This window comes from Pithys albifrons, chromosome 9, assembly GCF_047495875.1.
Source record: "Pithys albifrons albifrons isolate INPA30051 chromosome 9, PitAlb_v1, whole genome shotgun sequence".
NCBI lineage: Eukaryota > Metazoa > Chordata > Aves > Passeriformes > Thamnophilidae > Pithys > Pithys albifrons.
Genome location: NC_092466.1, coordinates 6,172,137 through 6,192,009, shown reverse-complemented (window position 1 = coordinate 6,192,009; position 19,873 = coordinate 6,172,137). Strand labels below are relative to the sequence as shown.

General features: G+C 44.3%; 1 protein-coding gene across 1 annotated transcript; it reads left to right on the top strand.

The window, feature by feature from the left end:
• The first annotated feature begins 1,525 nt into the window (after positions 1 to 1,525).
• BAG3 (BAG cochaperone 3) lies at positions 1,526 to 18,526 on the top strand. The gene is made up of 4 exons (XM_071563496.1): positions 1,526 to 1,814; positions 12,827 to 13,171; positions 15,219 to 15,599; positions 17,214 to 18,526. The coding sequence occupies exons 1-4, from the start codon at positions 1,644 to 1,646 to the stop codon at positions 17,988 to 17,990; spliced, it is 1,674 nt and encodes a 557-aa protein (XP_071419597.1). The 5' UTR covers positions 1,526 to 1,643; the 3' UTR covers positions 17,991 to 18,526.
• The last annotated feature ends 1,347 nt before the right edge of the window (positions 18,527 to 19,873 follow it).

The following is a 19,873-nucleotide window of genomic DNA, read 5'->3' as shown; positions in this document are numbered from 1 at the left end:
TGTCCCCTGTGTCTGAATCAGCTGCTTTTGTTGATTTGGCAAAGACTCTGGCATATGCTGCAGGCAACATATGGTCCAAGCATGCCTTTTTGTTACGAAACTGAGTGAAATTCCTCTGCACATTGGAAACAGAATAAATCGCTGATATTATGCCTTTCGAGGCTACTGCTGACATTGGGAAAGCTGAGCAGGGGTCTTACACCACGGAGAGAGCATGAGAGGTAGCAGAGGTAGGAAACATGCCCAAGGGTAGGCACCACAGCCAGGACTGATGTGAGATGCTCAAGGTACAGGACTTGTTGCTCAGAAAACAGCTAAGTCAGAATTGGAGGTGGTAATAAAAGTAAAGACTCTGGGGAAAAAAATTATCCATTTGAAATACTTATGAGTCAAAGGCACTCACAAACAAGGACAGAAAACAGGACTGCAATGGACCACAGTGTGGTTCTGATGGCAAGGGACATGCAGGATGGAAGAGCTGCAGGAATGAAGGACCATTTCGTTTGTCATTGTGATAGATAAAACTCCCCTGTGAAGAGATGAATGACTATCAGAGCCAAGCAGCACCGAGAGAGATCTCTGATCCTGCCACAAGCAGGAGGTCCTGATTGCCCTCAGGGCTGGGAAGGGGCTGGGGTTTTTAGAAGTAAGAGAAACTCCAGTAATGAGAATTCATCTCCCAGGAATTCACACTCTGAGTTCCTTGAAACATAGCTTTTCAGAAGGTAACTTTTGCGTTTGAGGGATCCTGTGCATTCAACTCTGCTACTTAAGTAACTATAACCAGGCATCTGTGGCTGCTCCTGTGACTGTCAGATGACTACAAGTAGTGTAATTGTGAACCAGTTACCTCAAACTAAACCCACTGAGTGCCTGACATGCTTAGAGAACCTATGAGAAAGAGATTGCTTTAAACCTCACACATTCTTTGTCTTCAGGTGTATTTCTAAACGAATGAGAGGACTGTGACACGCATTTGCAAAGAGCTGAGAAAGTTCAAACCAGCTGAATCTGAAGAACAACGCCTGCCCACACCCTCACTTGGGAAGCAACATTATTTTTGTTGTTTGTCCACCATAGTCTCGAATTACCAGTCACGGGGCAGCGAGTTTTTTGGGAGGAGCTTTGGGCTTTCGCTCGCGGCACAGGGAAGTGGGTCGGAGTTTCTGTGCCCGAGGGGTTCCCCAAGGTCGGGCTGTGCCGTGCGGGGCTCGGGGGTGCGGCGGGGACCGGCCCGAGCAGCACGGTACATTGGCCCCGCGGGCTGCCCGGCCGCCAGCCCGCCCTCCCTGCTTGGGGAACCGGGCACGCCGTGCCGGGACGCGCCTGCGGGGCCGGGGCGCGGCTGCGGCTCCCAGGGCGTTCCCAGCGCGCCGCTCCCGGTACCCCCGGGGGTCTGCCGGGCACTGCTGGACACAACCAGAAGTTTCCAGCCAGCGGCTCCTCCGCCGGCCCCCGCCCTCCTCCTCCTCCTCCTCCTCCTCCTCCGCGTCCCGCCCCTGGTCCCTCCCCTGCCGCCGCCGTTTCCAGACAGTTCCAGCCCCGCTCCTCCGCCCCCCGGCCCCGCGCCGGATAAAGCGGCGGGCGCGGCGCCCCCGCCCCGCACCGTCCCCGCACCTCACCCGCAGCGCCCCGGCCCGGCCATGAGCGCGGCCGCGCAGACCCCGCCGCCGCCACAGATGGAGGGCAGCGCCGAGCCGCTGCCCCCCGGCTGGGAAATCAAGATCGACCCGCAGACGGGATGGCCCTTCTTCGTGGATCATAACAGCCGCACCACCACCTGGAGCGACCCGCGCCTTCGGGCAGCGCCGCAGGTACGGCGGGCGGGGGGGCCGGGCTGGGGGTCCCGGCGGGGCTGGGGGGGCTGCGCTCCCGCCGCGGGCGGCGATGCGGGGAGGGCAGGAGCTGCCCTTTGTCTCTGACGCACTGCAGTCCCTTTTTTGTGCATTAAATCATTTGATACCTCGGCCCTGTGGTGTTTATTTAAAGTTGGTTAAGTCCGCCCGGCCTGCCAATGGAGAGGCGGACCTGATTTATTTTTCAGCTGTGAACAGCCTAAATGGTGAATGCCCTTAAAAAAAAAAAAAAGGGAAAGAAAAAAGAGAAACCTAGCTCGAGCTCTGGATTGTCAAGTTTTGCTTTTCTTCTTATTTTTTCTTTATTATTATTATTATGGGTTTTTGTTCCTTTATTCTTTTTACGTGCTCCCAGACTCTGCCGGCAGCTGCCCGCTCCGGTTTTGTTCCCAAGCACGCTCAGGGAAAACCCGCATCTCAGTCCAAATATGTCCATGGAAGGAGAGACGCGGAGGGAAGAGCGGCCGGGATTTTGCCGGGGCCCTGATGAATTGACCCTTTCGGGTCAGGTTCTCCGGGTTTGGGGGAATACAGCCCTCTGACCCAACAGCGGGACGGCTGCGGGCAGAAAGTGCTGGAAACTTGAGCAAAGTAGGAGTTGCCCGGTGGGAAGGCGATTCCCTCGGGGTCTTTGCGCGCTTCTCCCCGGGCAGCATCGCTTACCCCCGGGCACGCCGGGCTGCCCTGCTCTCCCGGAGTGTCCTGGGATGTGGCTCCGCCATGTCCCGGTCTCGGCGCCCCGCGGGGCTGGCCCGGAGCCCGCCGGGGAGGGGCGGGTGGCGGTGCGGGGCGGCCCCGGGGGCTGGAGGGGCCGAGGGGCTGCGGAGCCCCCGGTGCGGCCGCACCGATCGTGCGGGGCTCGGAGCGGCGGGGATGGGGCTGCGGGATTCGGCTGCCGCAGACCTGCTGGAACTTTTTCTCTTGTAGCCTTGCGAAGCGCTCAAGAAGCGTTAATTATTTTAAGAACTTAATGTTTCTTAAAATAGTAATTGCCCGGTTTGTGAGCGCAGGCCGTGACTGAAGGCTCGGTGTGAGAGCAGCTGGCGTTGAAAAGAAAGGAACGTACTTCTCTGTCGCAAACTAACCCACTTTTCAGCTCTTTAAGTGCAAGTTCGTTTGGTCTACAAATTCTACTAATAGTACAAAGTGGTCTTAGTAAAATGTACTTTGATAATAAGACTACTGAGACTAGCATAGGAAAAAGGGCTTTATCTCTTTTTTGAGGGCACAATCTTCCAGCTGTAATGAGGCACCTGTTAACAATGGCTCTTATGACAATAAAAATAATAATAATAAATAATGTGGGGTTTTATAACCATAAAACATATTTGAGAGGAAAATGTGCTGTTTTCTCAAATGCTTTTGTTACAGAAATACCACTTGAGACTACCCCATTTAACAGAACAGTGACATTTAAGCTGCTTTTGGTAATTGTGTGAAGAGAGATGGAAGTTCTCTGATGGATCAGTCCTCTGCTTGAGTGGGTGCCTGAAACAAAACAAATTTTCCACCCTATCTCATGTGAAATCTGTGGTAATGAAAAGTGCCTCTAGTGCCAACTTGGAAGGGTTATCACAAATACAAAAAGTTGCACCTGCTTTTGAACAGCCTCTGTGGGATACACTTTTTGCAAACAGGAAAATTTCTTACTCCTATAAGGAGGGATGTGTGTATGATTTGGGTTTGTTCACTGAGAAAGGGAAATGCCTCCAGAGATGAATATGGAAAACTTGAATTTTGGGAGTTCCTGTCTAATGTTGTTAAGTACCAGTATATTTCATGAAAACAGGTACTATTTAGCAACAAAATCATAAAATCAAGCCTGAGGAAACTGTGTCTCTTCCTAAATATTTTATATCTAAGCAATGCCAATGAAAACAAATTACCCACTAACAGTGAATTTAAAATCCAGCAATGATTTTTGAAGACAGTAGACTTTTGTTAATACCTAAACAGGTAGAAGGGACAAAATCACTGATGCAGACAGAGAGACTAGATGGGAAGAGTATCCTACTCATTTCCTTCATTCTCAGTCTAACTCAAATGAGAACTTGGGTCTTTTAGAGTTGAGCTGAGAATCACAAAAGCTGATTGTCAGACTTCACTTACCTTTTCAAGGATCAGACTTGGACCGACTTTATTGCTGCCTTGCTTTCATTGAAATTCACAGACAGTGAAATGGCACCTTTTTACTGCCTTTAGGGTGATCTTGTATTTATCTACCAATATCCTTTCTGTGAATATTGGATCCCTTTCTGGAGAGATTTTGGCAATGAAATGAGGTATTACTCTGTAAGTGGACAATGAATGGGGCACAGATCTAGAGCTGAGCTTTTCTAGCTAAGTAATACAGCTGAGACTGTATCATAGTAAAGTCCTGTTTTTCCTGAGTGCTTGATCTTGGTCTTCTCACTTACTCTGGGCTTAACATGAGTGTAACCATGCTGACTGCAGTCATCTGTGCCAGATACATAATCAGGTAAAAGTTGAAGTGGCTTTTTTGAAATTTTAACTCATGACAGAGCCGTTTCCATCCAGTGAAACCAGACCTTGATTTTGCATTTAACTCTGTAGTTTAGATACATTTGTGAATGCAGATGACTTATTTTCTTAGTCTGGCCTGTTTTTTACCCATTTGAAAAAGGAGTGTTCTTTCTCTGTATGTTTGTTATTTGTAAGAAATCTTTGCAGTGTAAGTTTGGATTAGGGAGACCTTCATGAGAAAGAGGAGAATAATCTCTTACTGCTCCAGTGAGAAATAAGGCATGACTTTGCAAATGACTGAAAAATATTTACTAATGAAACTTCTTGGTAGACTAATAATTTTCTTTCAAGTGTCTGATTAGTTGACAGTAAGTCATTCAAGGAATAAGGTACAAGCAATAATGTGAAGCATGTATATACATACTTATACTAAAAACATGTTTACTAGCAATATTACTCTTACTTTTTTCCTTTGGTAGAATTGCTGATTTCCTGTGCTTATTGACTGTCATTTTCTGTGTTAACTCAGGGCATCACAGCTTTATATACTTCCTGCAAGATTGTCTTACAGTGCTAAATTGTTAACTTGGTGTTCCCTAAAATGTTGAAAAAAATAGATTGCATTTAAAGAAGAAAACAAAAACAAGGCCTGTATAGGTATTTATTGATGCCCCTTCTACATGTTATTTCCACGTGCAGTAAACCCAATGGGAAATAATGCAACTAAAAATAGATCAAAGGCATTGACTGTGCTGAGCTTCACTGGATGGATATTGCAGCGATCGATGGCTCGCTGGTGCCTTGGGTTTGAGCTAAAAGCTGTAGCAGCCAGGCACACAGTCATAAAAGTGATCTATGATATTGGTATTGGTTGCAACAATGACTGCACAGCCCCAGACAAAGGAAGAAGGAGCAATCTTACCCTCCTGCTGATGCTCCATTGGTGCTTGGGGAACAACTAACTACACCTGAGTTTCCATCCTCACCTTTCATGACTGTCTTTTCTCTCTGCTTCCCTAAATAAGTCTTAAGTCACTCAATTCTCATCTCTTTAGTAGTGAACTTATTTTTGAGCACTGACTTCTCATATTGAAGTTGACTGAAAAATTCTTAGTAGACCAAATTAGAAATTGCACTGCGGGTTCTGTACAGCCCCTCTGAAACCACATCTCTTGCAGTGGTTCACATCAGTGGAAGGGAATGTGAGGCTGGCTTAGCTGGCAGTTAAACTCTCTTCTACCTGCAGTGTTTTAACATTACTAATGCTGGTGTGCATTCTATCAGGTTAGTAAGTTAGTTACTGGATTAAAAAGGTACTGCATATAAAAGTCATAATATGTAACAGTGGCCAAATTATCAGTAGGGGATTTTTGTAGGGTTGTGACTGGCTCTGTCCAGATTCCTTGCAGCTGCTTTGTGTCGTTATTCCAAGCCCCCCCCTCCCCTTATGTGGTAAGCAGGGAGTTAATTTATGGAGGTATCAATTGATTGGGAAACAAGGGCTGGATTAAATCGGAAGCAAGAGACAGGAACATGAAGAAATCATGCTGGAGATAACGTGGCAGTGTCTGGGCAATCATGCAAGAGGAAAAAGCAGGAAAGTATTGCAGAGTTCTGTGTAACTCCTGGCACTGTGTACCTCTTTTCTAAAGGACAAAAGAAGAATACTTGTGCCAGGTGGCAGCATTCTTACCTAGGAATCATATTTTTAACACTTGTGTACACAGGCAGGACTTTTCCATAATCACATGGCAAAAATAGAATTGTTCCCACTTGAACTGTGATAAGGCAGGTAACAATCCAATATGCTTTGGGGTATATAGACAGTATCACTCTCTAGGTAAGCTCTGTCTCCAGAGCTTTCTGTAGCAGCTCTGGTCTCTCTTCATGCCAAGTTAAAGGTAAATGTAAATTAGGAGAAATGGCTTGTTCACACAGATCACATTACTTAATTACAGACACAAAGAAAAGTGCTGTATCCTAAATGTGTTGTAGAAGCTGTTGGTTTGATTATTTTATTTTTCCTTCTTGGTTTTACAGACAGGAAAATCAGGCATGGAGTGGGGAAGTGACTTGATTAGCATCACCCAGTAGGTCAGGTAGCTCAAAAGTGTGTTTTTATGGCTGATGGCAAAACCTTATAATTAATAAATGAGGTGCAGTGTAGCAAGTGGTTTTAGCATTGGAGATTTGCTGTTTAAGGAAGTAAAATAAAAAAAAATGCTGTTTGCAAAATTAAATTTTAGATGAAAATGTGGTGCCTGACTATGAACTGAAACTCACAACCCTCTCTCCCACCATTATCTACTTATTCTCCTTTTTTGTGAGACATTATTTTGCTGATTCTTGAGGGTTGTACTTTCTTCTGTATTCCGGATTTGAGGATCGTAGCTAATAGGAAAGCAACAAGGTGACTACTTGCTTTGTCGGTAAGCAGGCGGTGAACAGAAATAACTGAATAAAGTGTGTCATTCTCATCACCCTTGACAAGGATATCTCTGTTAGCCCTCTAAAGGGCTTTTCTTTAACCCTGTCCATTAAAGCTGACAGGGTGGGTGGTGATTGCAGCTCTCCTAAGAGTGCTCTGCTCCTTGTAGCAGTCATGGCCTCTTTCTCAAACATGTTCAGTTTGGCCCATCAGGTGCTTTCTATCCACAGGCCTGTTTTTACTCATGGGCACAAAAGGCCGGTGATGTCATGTCTGCACCAGGGTGTTTTAGCTTAAGAATCATCTTACTGATCAAAAGAGGACAGGTTTTGTTCTTCATCAAGACTGATCTGCAAGATGGCCAACATGTTTGCCCCAGGCTCTCTGTTCTGAAAAGCTTGGGATGAGATTTCTCCTTCAGTTTCTAATAGTGTTTATTTATTTCTAATGGCATCATTGCGCTTCGTCAGTTAGAGCATGTGTCAGTGTAATACTTGGATAATACAACTTGATAATTACAAGAGGGAACAAAAGGCCTATTTGCCTACACATGTGTATGTTAGGAAATAAAACTCAGCATTCAGCAAGTAGAACATCAAAAGCACCTTGGCCTGTAATTGGGTTACATGATGCGACTGACACGAAGTTCTCCTGAGACAGCTCATGCAACTAAGCTTATTCATGGTTTCCTTCAGTCATTAGCTAATGATACCTTGCTCAAATGCCTGTGTGCTCAGTCTATATATTTAAGCACAAGTTGTGAGTAAAAGGGTGAGAATGCAAAAGTCTTCAGCAGCTGAGGCATGGCTGTAAGAAGTTTGGAGTCAGCAAATCACTCTGCACCTTCCAATTTGTATAGTTCTCTGGGAAATGCTAATAGAACCTACTCCATGCTAGTGTTGTGCTATTAATATGTTCAAATACAAAGCACTGGTGAGAAACTTCTTAGAAATACTTGGATATGCAAATTTCTATTGATAGCAAAGCTATGTAGTACTTTTAGTTAACTCAAGAGAGAAGGAAAAGAGGTCTGGCCAGAAGGAAATGCAAGTGGCTATGGAATCCAGTTCTAATGCTTAGTTTTGCCTTTCTATGACAAAATATGTTTGGATAGTTTGTTGGTTTATTTTTGTGGGGTTTTTTAATAGAATTGATTCATCATTCTTAGTCTTCAATATCGAGTACTACTGGCTTTCTTGATTGCTCAGTGCAGTTTCAGATAAAAAGTAGATTTGAGCATATATGTAAAGATGATTGTTGTATTTCAGTCACTTGTTTTAGTTATATTGTTGTATTTGGATATGAGAGAACAGAGCCATGCTATTCCTTTCTTCCTAAGTATCTGGGGTTAATACGGAAAGTGTGTTCTGAAGTTACGTGTTGTCAAGAACTGGGATTTTCTCAGTCATTTGAGCAATGAAAATAATTCTCTTACATAGTACTCTACAGCAGCAGCTTACAAGATCAGAACCACACTGAAGTCAGCAGACCTTCTGTTTGCTTACAGAAACATGTTGTATCTCTTGGCAATGTTGGTAAATTGTTTTCCCTTTGCTTTAGGTAATATTTACAAAATAGGTATAATTTAAATACTTGCACTGCTGCTCTGCAAGAGCTGCAGAGGTGTTATATGTGTGTATAATAGCATAATGCTTTAGAGAACTGACTGTTGTACTGCAAATAACATCAGTACAGGTTAAAAAAACCCTTGCTTTTAAACTTTGTTTTGTAGATGGTTTTAGCATAAGAGAAATGAAAAATGTATTATGTAAGGAGTCTCAAAGGGAGAGTCTGAATTCAGTATGACTATTCAAGTCATCTTGCATGCACATGGAATATTTTGACAAATTTAATTTGATTGGTACAACCACCTGGAAAACTCCAGTGGCAGTTTGCTGGCATAAGCAGTGACTGAATTTGCAGGTTTCTGTGTTTCAATCTGGAATAACACTTGAGCAGTTGCTGGGGCACACTGAGAGTTACACCATTATCCATTCCAGGTAGTACAGCAGTATTGGGTATTCTGTTGCAACTTTTGTGTTTTTCTCTTACTGTCACTTTTTTCATTCCAATGGCTCATGGTTTCAGAACTCACTTAAAATCCAAGCAAGTTGGAGGATTGTAGTGTGAGTCCTGAGCATGCCCTTCCCACGGGAAGCCAAGAGTAGGATGTAGGGGTATGAAGTGTTTTTTCCAGTTGCACAACTCGTGCTGGCTGCACCTTTATTTATCCTGGTGATGGCCTCACAACAGAAACGCGTGTCCTCGTCCGGAGAGGTGTGAGCGCTGTCACTGCCCCGAGCAGAAATCCCACCAGGGCTCGGCTGTCCCTCACAGCTGGGCCAAAACACTCTCCTTAGACTGGATGTGAGAACTCTTCCCTCAGCACCTCCTGAAATGGTGTATTTGGTTTGAGTTCCTGGGGGTATCTCAGGCTACCTGAAATGTAGACTGGGAATGTTGTCAAAATGTCTGAGCTGCTCAAGGGAAGTTTGGGGGGTTTTTTGAGTTTTTGTGCTCCTTCCATTTTGGGGATTCTGTCTCTTGCATGTAAGTTAAGTGTGTGATCCGAGTTTGGATTGCTGCAGGGCTGGTACTCAGTCCTGCTACTTACTAAAAATTGGTTGATACTCTGTTGCTTGTAGTTACTCTGTTTTATTGTCAAAGAACTTCTGTGATTTTCTCCCTCATCTGAGGAAATTTCAGCTTGTTTTAATGCAGAAACCTGAGCTGGGTCCCTGTTTTTTATGTGTGAACTGGAAAGGATGATGGACTAAGACTTGTCATTCATTTATTGGCCATTTCTCTTTGTGCAGAGTTGTGTTCAAAGTGAGCTCTGGACTTTTTTACATAATATGTTTGTTAACATAACAAGCAAGAACTGTATGTGATATAAGGCAAATAAAACCAAGAAATAGCTAATTTTGTGCTGACTGCGGTAAAACAGGAATTAAAGTATTCAGAGGGAGTCCATGAATTTCTTCTATGTAGTGTTATGATAAGAGTTTTCCCAGAGCTTGATTCCATTCCTCCCCCTTGCCCCACTGTCCCCAGGCACACCTGAGCTTCTCCTGAAGTCTTCCAGAACCTGTTTGTCCAGGCTGGAAACAGACTCCCTTGCTTAAAACAGAACTGCTTTGGCCAAAAGCCTGGCCATGGGGTTACTGGGATCTGCACGTACTCACCATTGTGTTGGATTGTCACTAAAAAGGGACCCAAACTACTGACAGCATCTGCCTGAACCCAAGGCCTTGTTAGTCTTTGGCTGTGGTGTAGAATACATGGATGGTTTGTGATTGTATGACAGTGGGAAGAAAAAGAAAAGGGATGTTAAAGATGAGGTGATAGAAGATGGCTAATGTAAGCAACTGTTTATAGAGTTAACTATTAATTAAATGTTCAAGGGAACAGTGTAGACCAGGAAGAGCAGCTGTGATGAGCACCTTTCCTAAACCTGATCTCTGCCACAGAGGTACTGATGGGAAAAACAAGGACACTGCATTTGTACCTTGACTTGTGACTGCATAGTTAAAAGGCATCCCTTTGTGGTTAGAGATCTGACTACAGAGGGGGGGAAAAAAGCCTGGACTAACTTGAAATGCTAAGTCTCCACAGGTGTAGCACAGGCTGTCTGAAGCTGTAAGAATAGGTGAGATATTATGGGAGTATAGTTTATCTGTGGCTCTTAGAAGGGCCAGTGTTTCCATTAAGAAACAAAAACTCCACTAAGACAACAACAACAAAAACAAACAAATCCCCAAACAAATCAAATCCACTCAACAAAGTATTGTTAGAAATTTTACTTCAGTTGCAAACTGAATGTTTTGGGAAAGCAGTCCAACCTGATTTTGCTTTGGTTCTGGGCTGCTTTTGTATTTCTTATCAGGGTTTAAGTTGCAGTGGCAGATTTCTCGGATTGCTGAGAAGGTTCACAACAAGGGCAACCTGACAGATCTGAATGTGAAAACATGGAAGGGGAAGCCCATGGCTGGACTACTGGGGGAAGGGGGATACTGTCCATATTGAATCCTTGGCAGTGATTTATCATTGTGGATTTCTTCAGAAGGCTGCAGGTCTTATCTTCTATTGAAATTGTTCAAACACTGCAGAGCCCAGAAATGCCAAGAGAGAAGCTGACAATACTCCCTGAGGGCAGCTCTGTATACCCAGGTGGAGTGGAGGAGGTTTGGCTGACAGCCTTCTCATGCCAGGGCATCTGTAGGTGCTGCTGGACCACCCAGCTCCTAAACCCTTCCCAGCACCAACCCTTCCCACAGAGATGCTGGAAGTGAGAGAATCTCCTTTTTATAGCAGTGGGAGCCGTGGCTGTAGGTGGGGTGGCTGCTGAGTGCTTGGGTTACTCCGTCAGGGAGACTGTGCAGAGCAGCTGGTGCAGGCTGGGCACAGAATGCCTGGAGTCAGCTCAGAGCACCAAGGTGCTTCTTCCCGCTGTCGAATCATCAGTTTCTCTCCCAGCTCTGCTCCCCTTGCTCTGTGGACACTTGGCTCTGCCAGGGCCTCACATTGCTGTTAGCTGAGCACACCTCACATTTATTTTCCTGCACATGTAGTGTAACCCTGTGTCCCTGCAGGCCCAGGGAGAGGGGACGCTGTGGTTCAGGGTTGTGCTGGTGAAAGGTGAATAAGCACATGTTTGTTGGTGTGTGGGGTTCTGAAAGCCCCTGGACAGCCTGGGTTGAGCAGAGGAATGTGATTTCCTGGTAGGGTGAATTTAAAATGACTCATCTGTCGTTAGTGGATCCTGGTACAGACCTTGGTGTGAGATCATCCTTGTTCTGCAGCTGGAAAAGCCAACCTCATACTGCTGCTCTGTGCGAACTTTCTAGGCCTGGCTCTCCTCGATGCCTCTTCCAGAATTCTTCCTTTGTGGAGGTTTTTTTTAAGGAGTAAAAGGAAGTGGAACATTAGGACTCAGACTTTGAACTTATTCCCTTTTTGTGTTTTTTGTCTTTTTATTACTTTCCCAAAATAATAGACTTTATTCTCTGAAGTTTCATTGCTTACGGGAATTGTCAGGAATTGCTTTTTAAGGGGATACTGTCATATAGAAAGAACACTGGTAATCTGGTTGGTAAAACAATTAATTTCTAATGAATTAGTGTATTAATGTGTACAGAAGCAACATGAAATATTTTTGCAGCTTAAACAACTCTTTAAAAATAGGATTTCCAACACTTGCACCATATGTCCCCTTATTAAATTCTCCTCTTACTGAATAATGACATTACCCTCTGAATGACAGAGGTGCTTGTTACATGATCTGACTTAGAGATACATCTGGAACTTGGCCCTCGCGGGGTCTCAAAATAGAATGACCGATGCAGGAAGAACTTACTAGAGGACTTGTGAAGGCTCTTAGTGCAAACCACTTCCACCCTTGCCAGAGCTTTGACATTGTCCAGTGAGTGCACTCAGACAACACAGGGATTTTTATATCTTGCTTTTCAGCATTTTCCTCTTTGTTAGACTATCCTGTCTTCCCCTCCCCTTTCCCTCAATACTTACTGAACCAAATCCTCCCTTAGCTGGAAGTGAATATATTTTTCTCTGTGCAGCCTCAGTAACTCTTCAGTTAGCCGGGGGAAGAACAATACCAGCAAGCATTGTGTTTCTTACGGATTAGTCTTCCTTGAAAGTGTCCTTTCAGATGTTATCTATAGCACCGATTTGTCCTGAGAGGTGCTAAGGAAATGCCTCTTGTTTGAATTGGATGAGCTCCATCTGAAGAGGGTGGGCTGGTGGCTGAATGCTAGTGATGCATGCTAAATAATCTTGGTGTAATTAGGCAGGTATTTTAAAGCCAAAGTTAGTATTTATGAGCAGTATGGGTCAAGGCCCATGTACCACTAAAGGTTTTAGCTTCCTGTCTCCTGCCTACAGGGTTAGCACCTGCTGTTTGTGCTCTGCACAGACCTGAGAGGGTCTGAGCTCCTCACATACAGCTGATGCTGCTTTTAGGACAGACCTTCAGGGCAGCCTTTTCTTACCGTGTTTATTGAGCTACCAACATGTGTTATGTGATGTTTTTAACTTCTAGGAAGGCCAGTCGTCAGCAAACGGCCCATCTCGCGACAGCCCCAAGCAGCTGCCGGCGAGGGATGGAACCATGGGATACCCCAAGCTCCGGGCCGGCTATATCCCTATTCCCGTCATCCACGAGGGCCTCGATGGCAGACAGCAGCACTCGTGCTTCTCTACCCCGCAGAGGTACAAGACAGAAGCTGTGCCTCCCACGGTGCAGGCACAGCCACCTCTCAGGGGGGCCTATTCCGGCCCCGAGTCCCCTCCAAGGGGAGCGGCAGAGGCTGCCCAGGCGGATAAACAGTGTGGACAGACACCGGCAGCTGCAGCGGCACAAGCGCCGGCCACGCACGGACCTGAGGTAACCACAGCATTCTGGGCTCTGTGTGCTTTCAGCATTTATGACCTGAATGTCACATGGGTAGCTGAGCCTTCAGAAAGTCAAACTTGCCCCAGGATTACATTTTCTCAATACTTTCAGAGTATTAAAATGCAAAAGTTGCACAGTCATGGCAGCATAAATATAGACAGGTTTTCTAGAATCACCTGCTTCATTTCTGGGATGATTCTGCAGACATAAAAGCATGTAAAGGACTTCTGTAAAAGGGGGCCTCTTGAGCTGAGCAGGTCCTGCAGCAGGGAAGGGTTGTTTCAGGGGTTATATGGGCTCCCTCACAAGTGGAGGATAAAGACAAGTCTCTTGTGTTCTGCACCATGAGTCAAACTGAAGTGAACAAAGTGGGAGAGACAAAAATAAAAGTGCCCAGTCAGCAAACAACCCAGACCACTTCAGAAGTTCTTTGCTTCTTCATTTAATATTTCAGTTGTATAAAATGTATGGATTTACATATATGCAGATTTAAAAGTGAATTGTAAAGTGGTTTTGTCCTTCAGTGGCATGTGAAAATATTTTCAAACTATGAACTTGTTTGAAAAAAAGTCACCCTCCTTGTTTTGTGTTTCATAAGATAGGATTTTAGTTGGCCTGTTCTCTGTAAAGAACTAGCAAATTGGTATTCTTGTGATGTATGAAAATACCAACCTCATTTTTATTCAAAGAAAGATGAGCAGGAAATTCAGCCTTCACCAAGCTGAAAACGTATCAGGTCTGTAATTCAGCAGTAGTGGCAACTTGTCTGAAACCTATTTGGAGTCTGAACAAAGTAATTAAAATCCTGTTGGCAGCTTTCTCAGCTGTCTTGACTAATGATGCACTGTCCATGCAGTACCAGGACAAGAGGCTCAGCTTTTCCTCCTTCCAACTCTGTACAGTTTTGTCTTGTCTGCAGAGTGGCTTCAGGAATGTTTCTTCTGTGCCAGTTACTGAAGTCCTCAGAGAGGACCTCAGAACTGGCTGTTACAAATTTAGGCAGTGCAGTTAGGGTACCAACTGGCCAGAGCCTGTGCTGGTGATTTTAAACTGCATGTCACCAAGGCCACCAGTAGTGCCAGTGCTGGGTGCTATAATAAAAAACAGCGTTTGTTTATTTAAGGTTACTGTTTCATAGGCAGCTAAGCAGTTCAGCAGCACCAAAAGAGGGGTCATGTTCCCCTATTCTCCTGCCTTGCCTGCCCTTCTCTTGCCTTCTGGCTGTGTTGGTCTGCCAGCTCCAGACTGACCTGGCCGTTCACTGAGCTGTGTAACACACTCAACAGGGAATCAGCTGCTGGAGCTGGTGCAGAGTAGGAGAGGTGATGGACTGGTAAAGCAGGAGGTGGGAGGCAGTTGGGATACAAACAACCTGCCTTTCCCCAAACTGCAGACCCACAAACTGGAACATACTGAGACCTGGATTCTGCAGCAGCTCAGCCCAGGCCTTGCTTCTAACAGCAGGTCTGAGCTTGTGGAGCTCTTGCTGCTGGTGCCAAGAATTGAGGTGCTGGAAGGCCCAGAAGAGGGGGGGAAAAAAGGACATTAGCCATTTATGTACTGCCATAGCCTGATACCAAATTATTATGGGCTTTAAGAAAACCTCAACAAAACATACAGAATCTGTTACTGTGACTGGGATCAGAAGTCTAAATGTAGTGTGCCTCTGTTAGTGGTTTGATTTTTGTCTCCAGCTTATAATTTGTTTGCTTAGCTTTAGTTTACCTCAAATTTAACAGGTTTAGGCAGGAACAGCCATGCAAAAACAGCAAACGTTCTGACTGAGCATCCACTCCCTGCTCATTTGAGGGCTGGGAATGCTGTAGCTCAGGTTTCTACTTGTTATAATGAAGCTCTCACAACTTGTGTGGTTTGTCTAGTGAGACCTTGTGCCAAAAAACCAGGAAAATGGAGCTCTTGCATGCCAGAAACACAAGTTGAGTTTCTATGATGACTGCCTCCCTTTCTCTTTGGAAATGAAAAGTATGGTGAGCGTGAAATGGTTAAAATTTACTAATGGATTTTGTTTTCATGGCAGCCTCAACCTCCTGGAACATCTGACTCTCCCACAGTTTCCCCTCAGTCCTCGGGCAGACCCAATGCAGGAAGCCATCAGCTTCCTCGTGGTTATATTCCAATTCCTGTGATCCATGAGAATATCCCACGTCAGCCGACGCAAGCCTACCATCAGGCCCAGAAGACACACTACCCTGCCCAGCAGGGCGAGTTCCAAGCCCACCAACCAGTGTTCCACAAAATTCAGCCCGAGGAGAGGGAGCCCAAGACAACGCGGGCACAGTCTCCGTTCCGAGTGGCTCAGAGAGGCTCCTCGAGCCGGGAGAGCTCACCGGCCAGAGTTACCACCCAGATCCAGCCCCCAGCTCCCATCAGAGTGCAGACAGTTGTAGACAGACCCCAGGTATGTAGAGTGGGGAAGGGAATCACCTGCCAGGGCCTCTGGCGTGGCTAGAGCTAGAAAATGAGCTTGTACTAACACATACATGAAAGCACATAAAGCAGTCTCCATTTCTAGATTTAAGCAGACTGGAAGATACTGAGATAACTTTAGCAGCAAGTTGCCTTTCCACCCATCAGGATTGTGGAGTCTTTGGATCTCTGAAATGTGATTTAAGACACGGTTTGATCTTCTCTCGTCAGAGTATAATTTGGTGTAATTACACTGAGGTCACTGATGTTGCATTATGTTTATGAGAAGAAAATCAGGTCTATGGCATTTGTTACATCCGTGTAAATACACTTCACTGATGTCTTGGAGCCATTCAGGGATAGCAGCAGATGCACAAAGGAATTTTAGCTATGAAGAAAAAGGATCAGTGAAATCTAGTCTTAGAGCTTTTTATTCTTCCAACCTGCAGCGTGCTTTTGGTTGGAGAAACTCTTGCTTGTTGAACACTTTTTCCATGTTAAAATTCTTGGTAAAACTACAGTTAAAGACTACCAGGAATTAGACACCTGTGAGTGTGGGGAAGGGGTATGTACAGAAACAAGCCTTGTTTCCCTCTCTGGAGAGATTTCACATGAAAAGGGAAAGGAGAGGAATTAGGTTAATACATTTGAAAATTCAGGTGCTAGGACAAAACAAGGAAGACTTCAAGTTTAATGGCATATTTTAGGTCATGGTGGTAACTTGTTTTTGTGCTGAGACTTTGCACTCCTTAATCAATTTTTATGTTTAGTGGGTACAGCATTAACAGATTGTTAGTGCAGGCCACTTACTTATTTGGTTTAAATAAAATACAGATATTTTAATCTGGCCTTTTAAATCCATGAGGGTTGGATTTAGTGTCTTTCAAAATCACTGTATATGTGCACAAACAAGTAAAGTGAGTGTCAGGGGAAGGAAGGCACATATCTCACTAAGTTCAGTTTTCTGCTAAGATTTCAAAACTAATTTCCATTTCAAGAGGTTTCCGATTTGATGACATAGATCTGGAGTAATCCCAAGGATTGTCACTAATCACTACAGTGTAATAAGATTGACACAGTGACCTCTGCATGTCAATGCACTAAAGATAAAATCAGTAAAACTAAGCACCAGCAAAAAAAAGGGGTGTCCTGAAAAGCGGAACAGGATGAAAATAGCCCAAAATGTGACTAAACCTTCAGGTAGTTGTCTTTTCAAGAAAGATGAGCTCTCAATTATTGACACACAGGGTGAAATCTTGACCGTGCTGCAGTCAGCTGCAGATCTTACTGACTTAACTCAGATGAAGCCTTTGCTCTACAGTGCTGTCTGATAAAACTGCTCATGGGGCTGATCTGATGCATTGAATTTTATTTGTGAGAGTTGATTTGTGCTTGTACTCTGCAATAGCTTAAAAATGCTTTTCAGCGTGGTGCAGTTTTTTAGTCCAAAACAGTAAAATTCAGCAAGGCACAGGAAAGATTAATCATCTCATGTGTGTGAAAATTGCACTGCCAGGAGTGCGGAAAACTGGGTGTTAGATTACTTGTTCTTTAGGAGGAATTAAGGAGCTTTGTGTCTCAACACAAAACTTGCCTTGCTTACCAGGTTTCTCAGCAACAAGTCCCTCCTCAAGAGCCACCAAGACCACCCCCTCCAGCCGAAATCAAGCCTGAGAACAAGGCAGCCCCACCACCCGAAACTGAGGCACCATCAACATATATCCCAATTCAGGTCACCCACCAAGAACCAGATTCTAAACTGCCACCCCAGAAGCCTCCAGCCATGGCAGAGAAAGATGACAAAAAGGCTCCTTCCCCTGCTAAGGTTGTTCCCCCACAGGAAAGGCCTCCTCCTGAAGAAGCACCGCCACCACCGAAGACGATGGAAACAGGAGAACCTCAAAAGCATCCTGGTGTTTTGAAAGTGGAAGCAATTCTGGAGAAAGTACAAATGCTGGAGCAGGCAGTCAACTCCTTTGAAGGCAAGAAAACTGACAAAAAATACTTGATGATTGAAGAGTATTTGACCAAAGAGTTGCTGGCCCTAGACTCAGTGGACCCTGAGGGTCGTGCGGATGTGCGCCAGGCCAGGAGAGATGGTGTACGGAAGGTCCAGACCATTTTGGAAAAACTTGAACAGAAAGCAGAAGATGTCCCAGAACCTGTTCAAGTTGATGGACTTCAGCCAAATTGTCCAGAGCCCAAGCCACCACAGGAAATCATGGAGATTGAACCTGTGGTAGTCAAGAGCAAGGGAGATACCAGTAATAAAAATGCTAAAGAGGAAAGCAAAATGGAAAGACATCAGCCTGAAACTAAGGAAGAAGTGTTTACCAATCTTGCCACTACAACAAACACATCTAATAACCCAACTGAACCGTAGCTACGTGCTGAAATTAAAATCTCTCAGACTTTATGACTTAAAGTGTGTTTAAGTGAATTTTAAGTTGCATGCATTTCCGGAGCTCTTTTCAACTGATTTTAATCAACATAGCAGCTTGGGACACAGTAAACACTTTGTGGGGAAAGGAGGGAGCTAGAAAGAAAGTAATGCATTTATCCTTTATTCTTACACTATGTAAAAGACATGTTTCAAAAATAAACCCTGTACATTAATTGCTTTTAGATCAGCTGAGTGGAAACAACCAAACTACTTCAGGGTTAATATTGATGCGTGTTGTTTAGGGTGTATTCTTTTGCAGGTGATTTTTGTAAAATCAGTGGCCTGCAAAGTCAGAATACCAGTCCTCTATAGCTATAGCCACTCTTAACAGTAATGTTTTTATTTTTAATGTTCACAGTTGGGCACTTTAAGTAATGATGGATAGAAAGTGTGTAAGAAACTGTAGGGATATTTATATGTGTGCAGGACTTCAATGCTATATTTTAAGAGGGAAATAAAATAATATGGAAGCCTAATTTAGTCTTGTGATTTTGTCAGCTGGAAATGTAAAGGCAGTAATTGGGTTTAAATGTGTTCTTCTAAACACATGGATTTGCTAGTGTGGCATTATAGTTGAAGTCTGACAACTGTCTTCTCATCAAGACCAAATTGTGGCTTTCTCTATTCCCTTCCTCCTTTTTGATGTCGTTGCTGTATCATGTCTGTGGATGCAGGAAAAAATTTGGCTTAGCATTTTCCTCTCTCCCTGGGAGTCACCATTCAACAGGAATGTTTATAACATTGAGATCTGTATCTACTGCAATTGTCTTACAGAGATTTACAGTCATCTTGTGAATTTCCAGCCAAACACACTGTGTTCGTAGGGCCACTGTGATTCCTCTCATTTTGTGAACAGTTGGAGCAATGCTTTGTTCAAGTGATTAGCAACTTACACTTCAGCAAGGGACATCAAACATACTACAGGTACATCCACATAAAATGAAAGCAGCAGAGCCAGACTAAGTGCAAGAATAATGCAGAATAAGTGCAAGGGAGGAAAGAGTCCTAACCAAACTCCAGAAGTTACCCTCGATTTGCAAAATTGTAAAATTAAAAAAAATCTTTTACCTGATAGCAGACTTACAGCATAGAAGGAAAACTTCACTACAGCTGCTCAAGGCAATTGGTTACTTACTGAACTGCATTCTGAATCATGAAAGTGGATTGGAAATTGGGTTTAAACCCATTTGGAAATCCATTTTTTAAGGGAGAGATTGAGTGTTGTCATGGAGAACTGCCACTCAATGTAAAAATGATAGAGCATGTAAACTGTACTGCAGTGTGTGTTTTTGGAATAACAGTTGGACTGAATTGTCTGCTTAGTTGCAGGTAGAAGGGTGATGCTTCTTTTAGTTTCATTTTGATAGTCAACATCATCATGTAAGAATACACAATGTCTTGTAACCTTTTGGCTCCCCCAGCTTTGGGAGCAGCATTGTAGGCATGTTAGCAAAGAGGTGTGAAAGTTCATCTGCCTGCATGATTCTTGCATGAACTCACCTCAGTGACATATTGCTCATGCAGGATGACATTTCAGTTGAGGACACACATCCCTGACATCATGCAACAAAAATACCTAAATTGAGAAAAATCAGCTCTGGGTTTTTAGATGTGAGCTCGCTAAGCAAAGTCTGGGAGGCATGAGGCCCTACCTCTGTATGGGTTTGCTTCGTAGTCCACTAAAATAATCCAGATAAAACCACCCCATTAGTTGAGGTGTCACTGTGCAAATTAAGATTAGAGTCTTAAAAATGTACTATTTACAGGAAGTTAAACAGCTGCTAGCTTTTTAAATGTCATCTGCTGCTAATGGAGCCTGATTC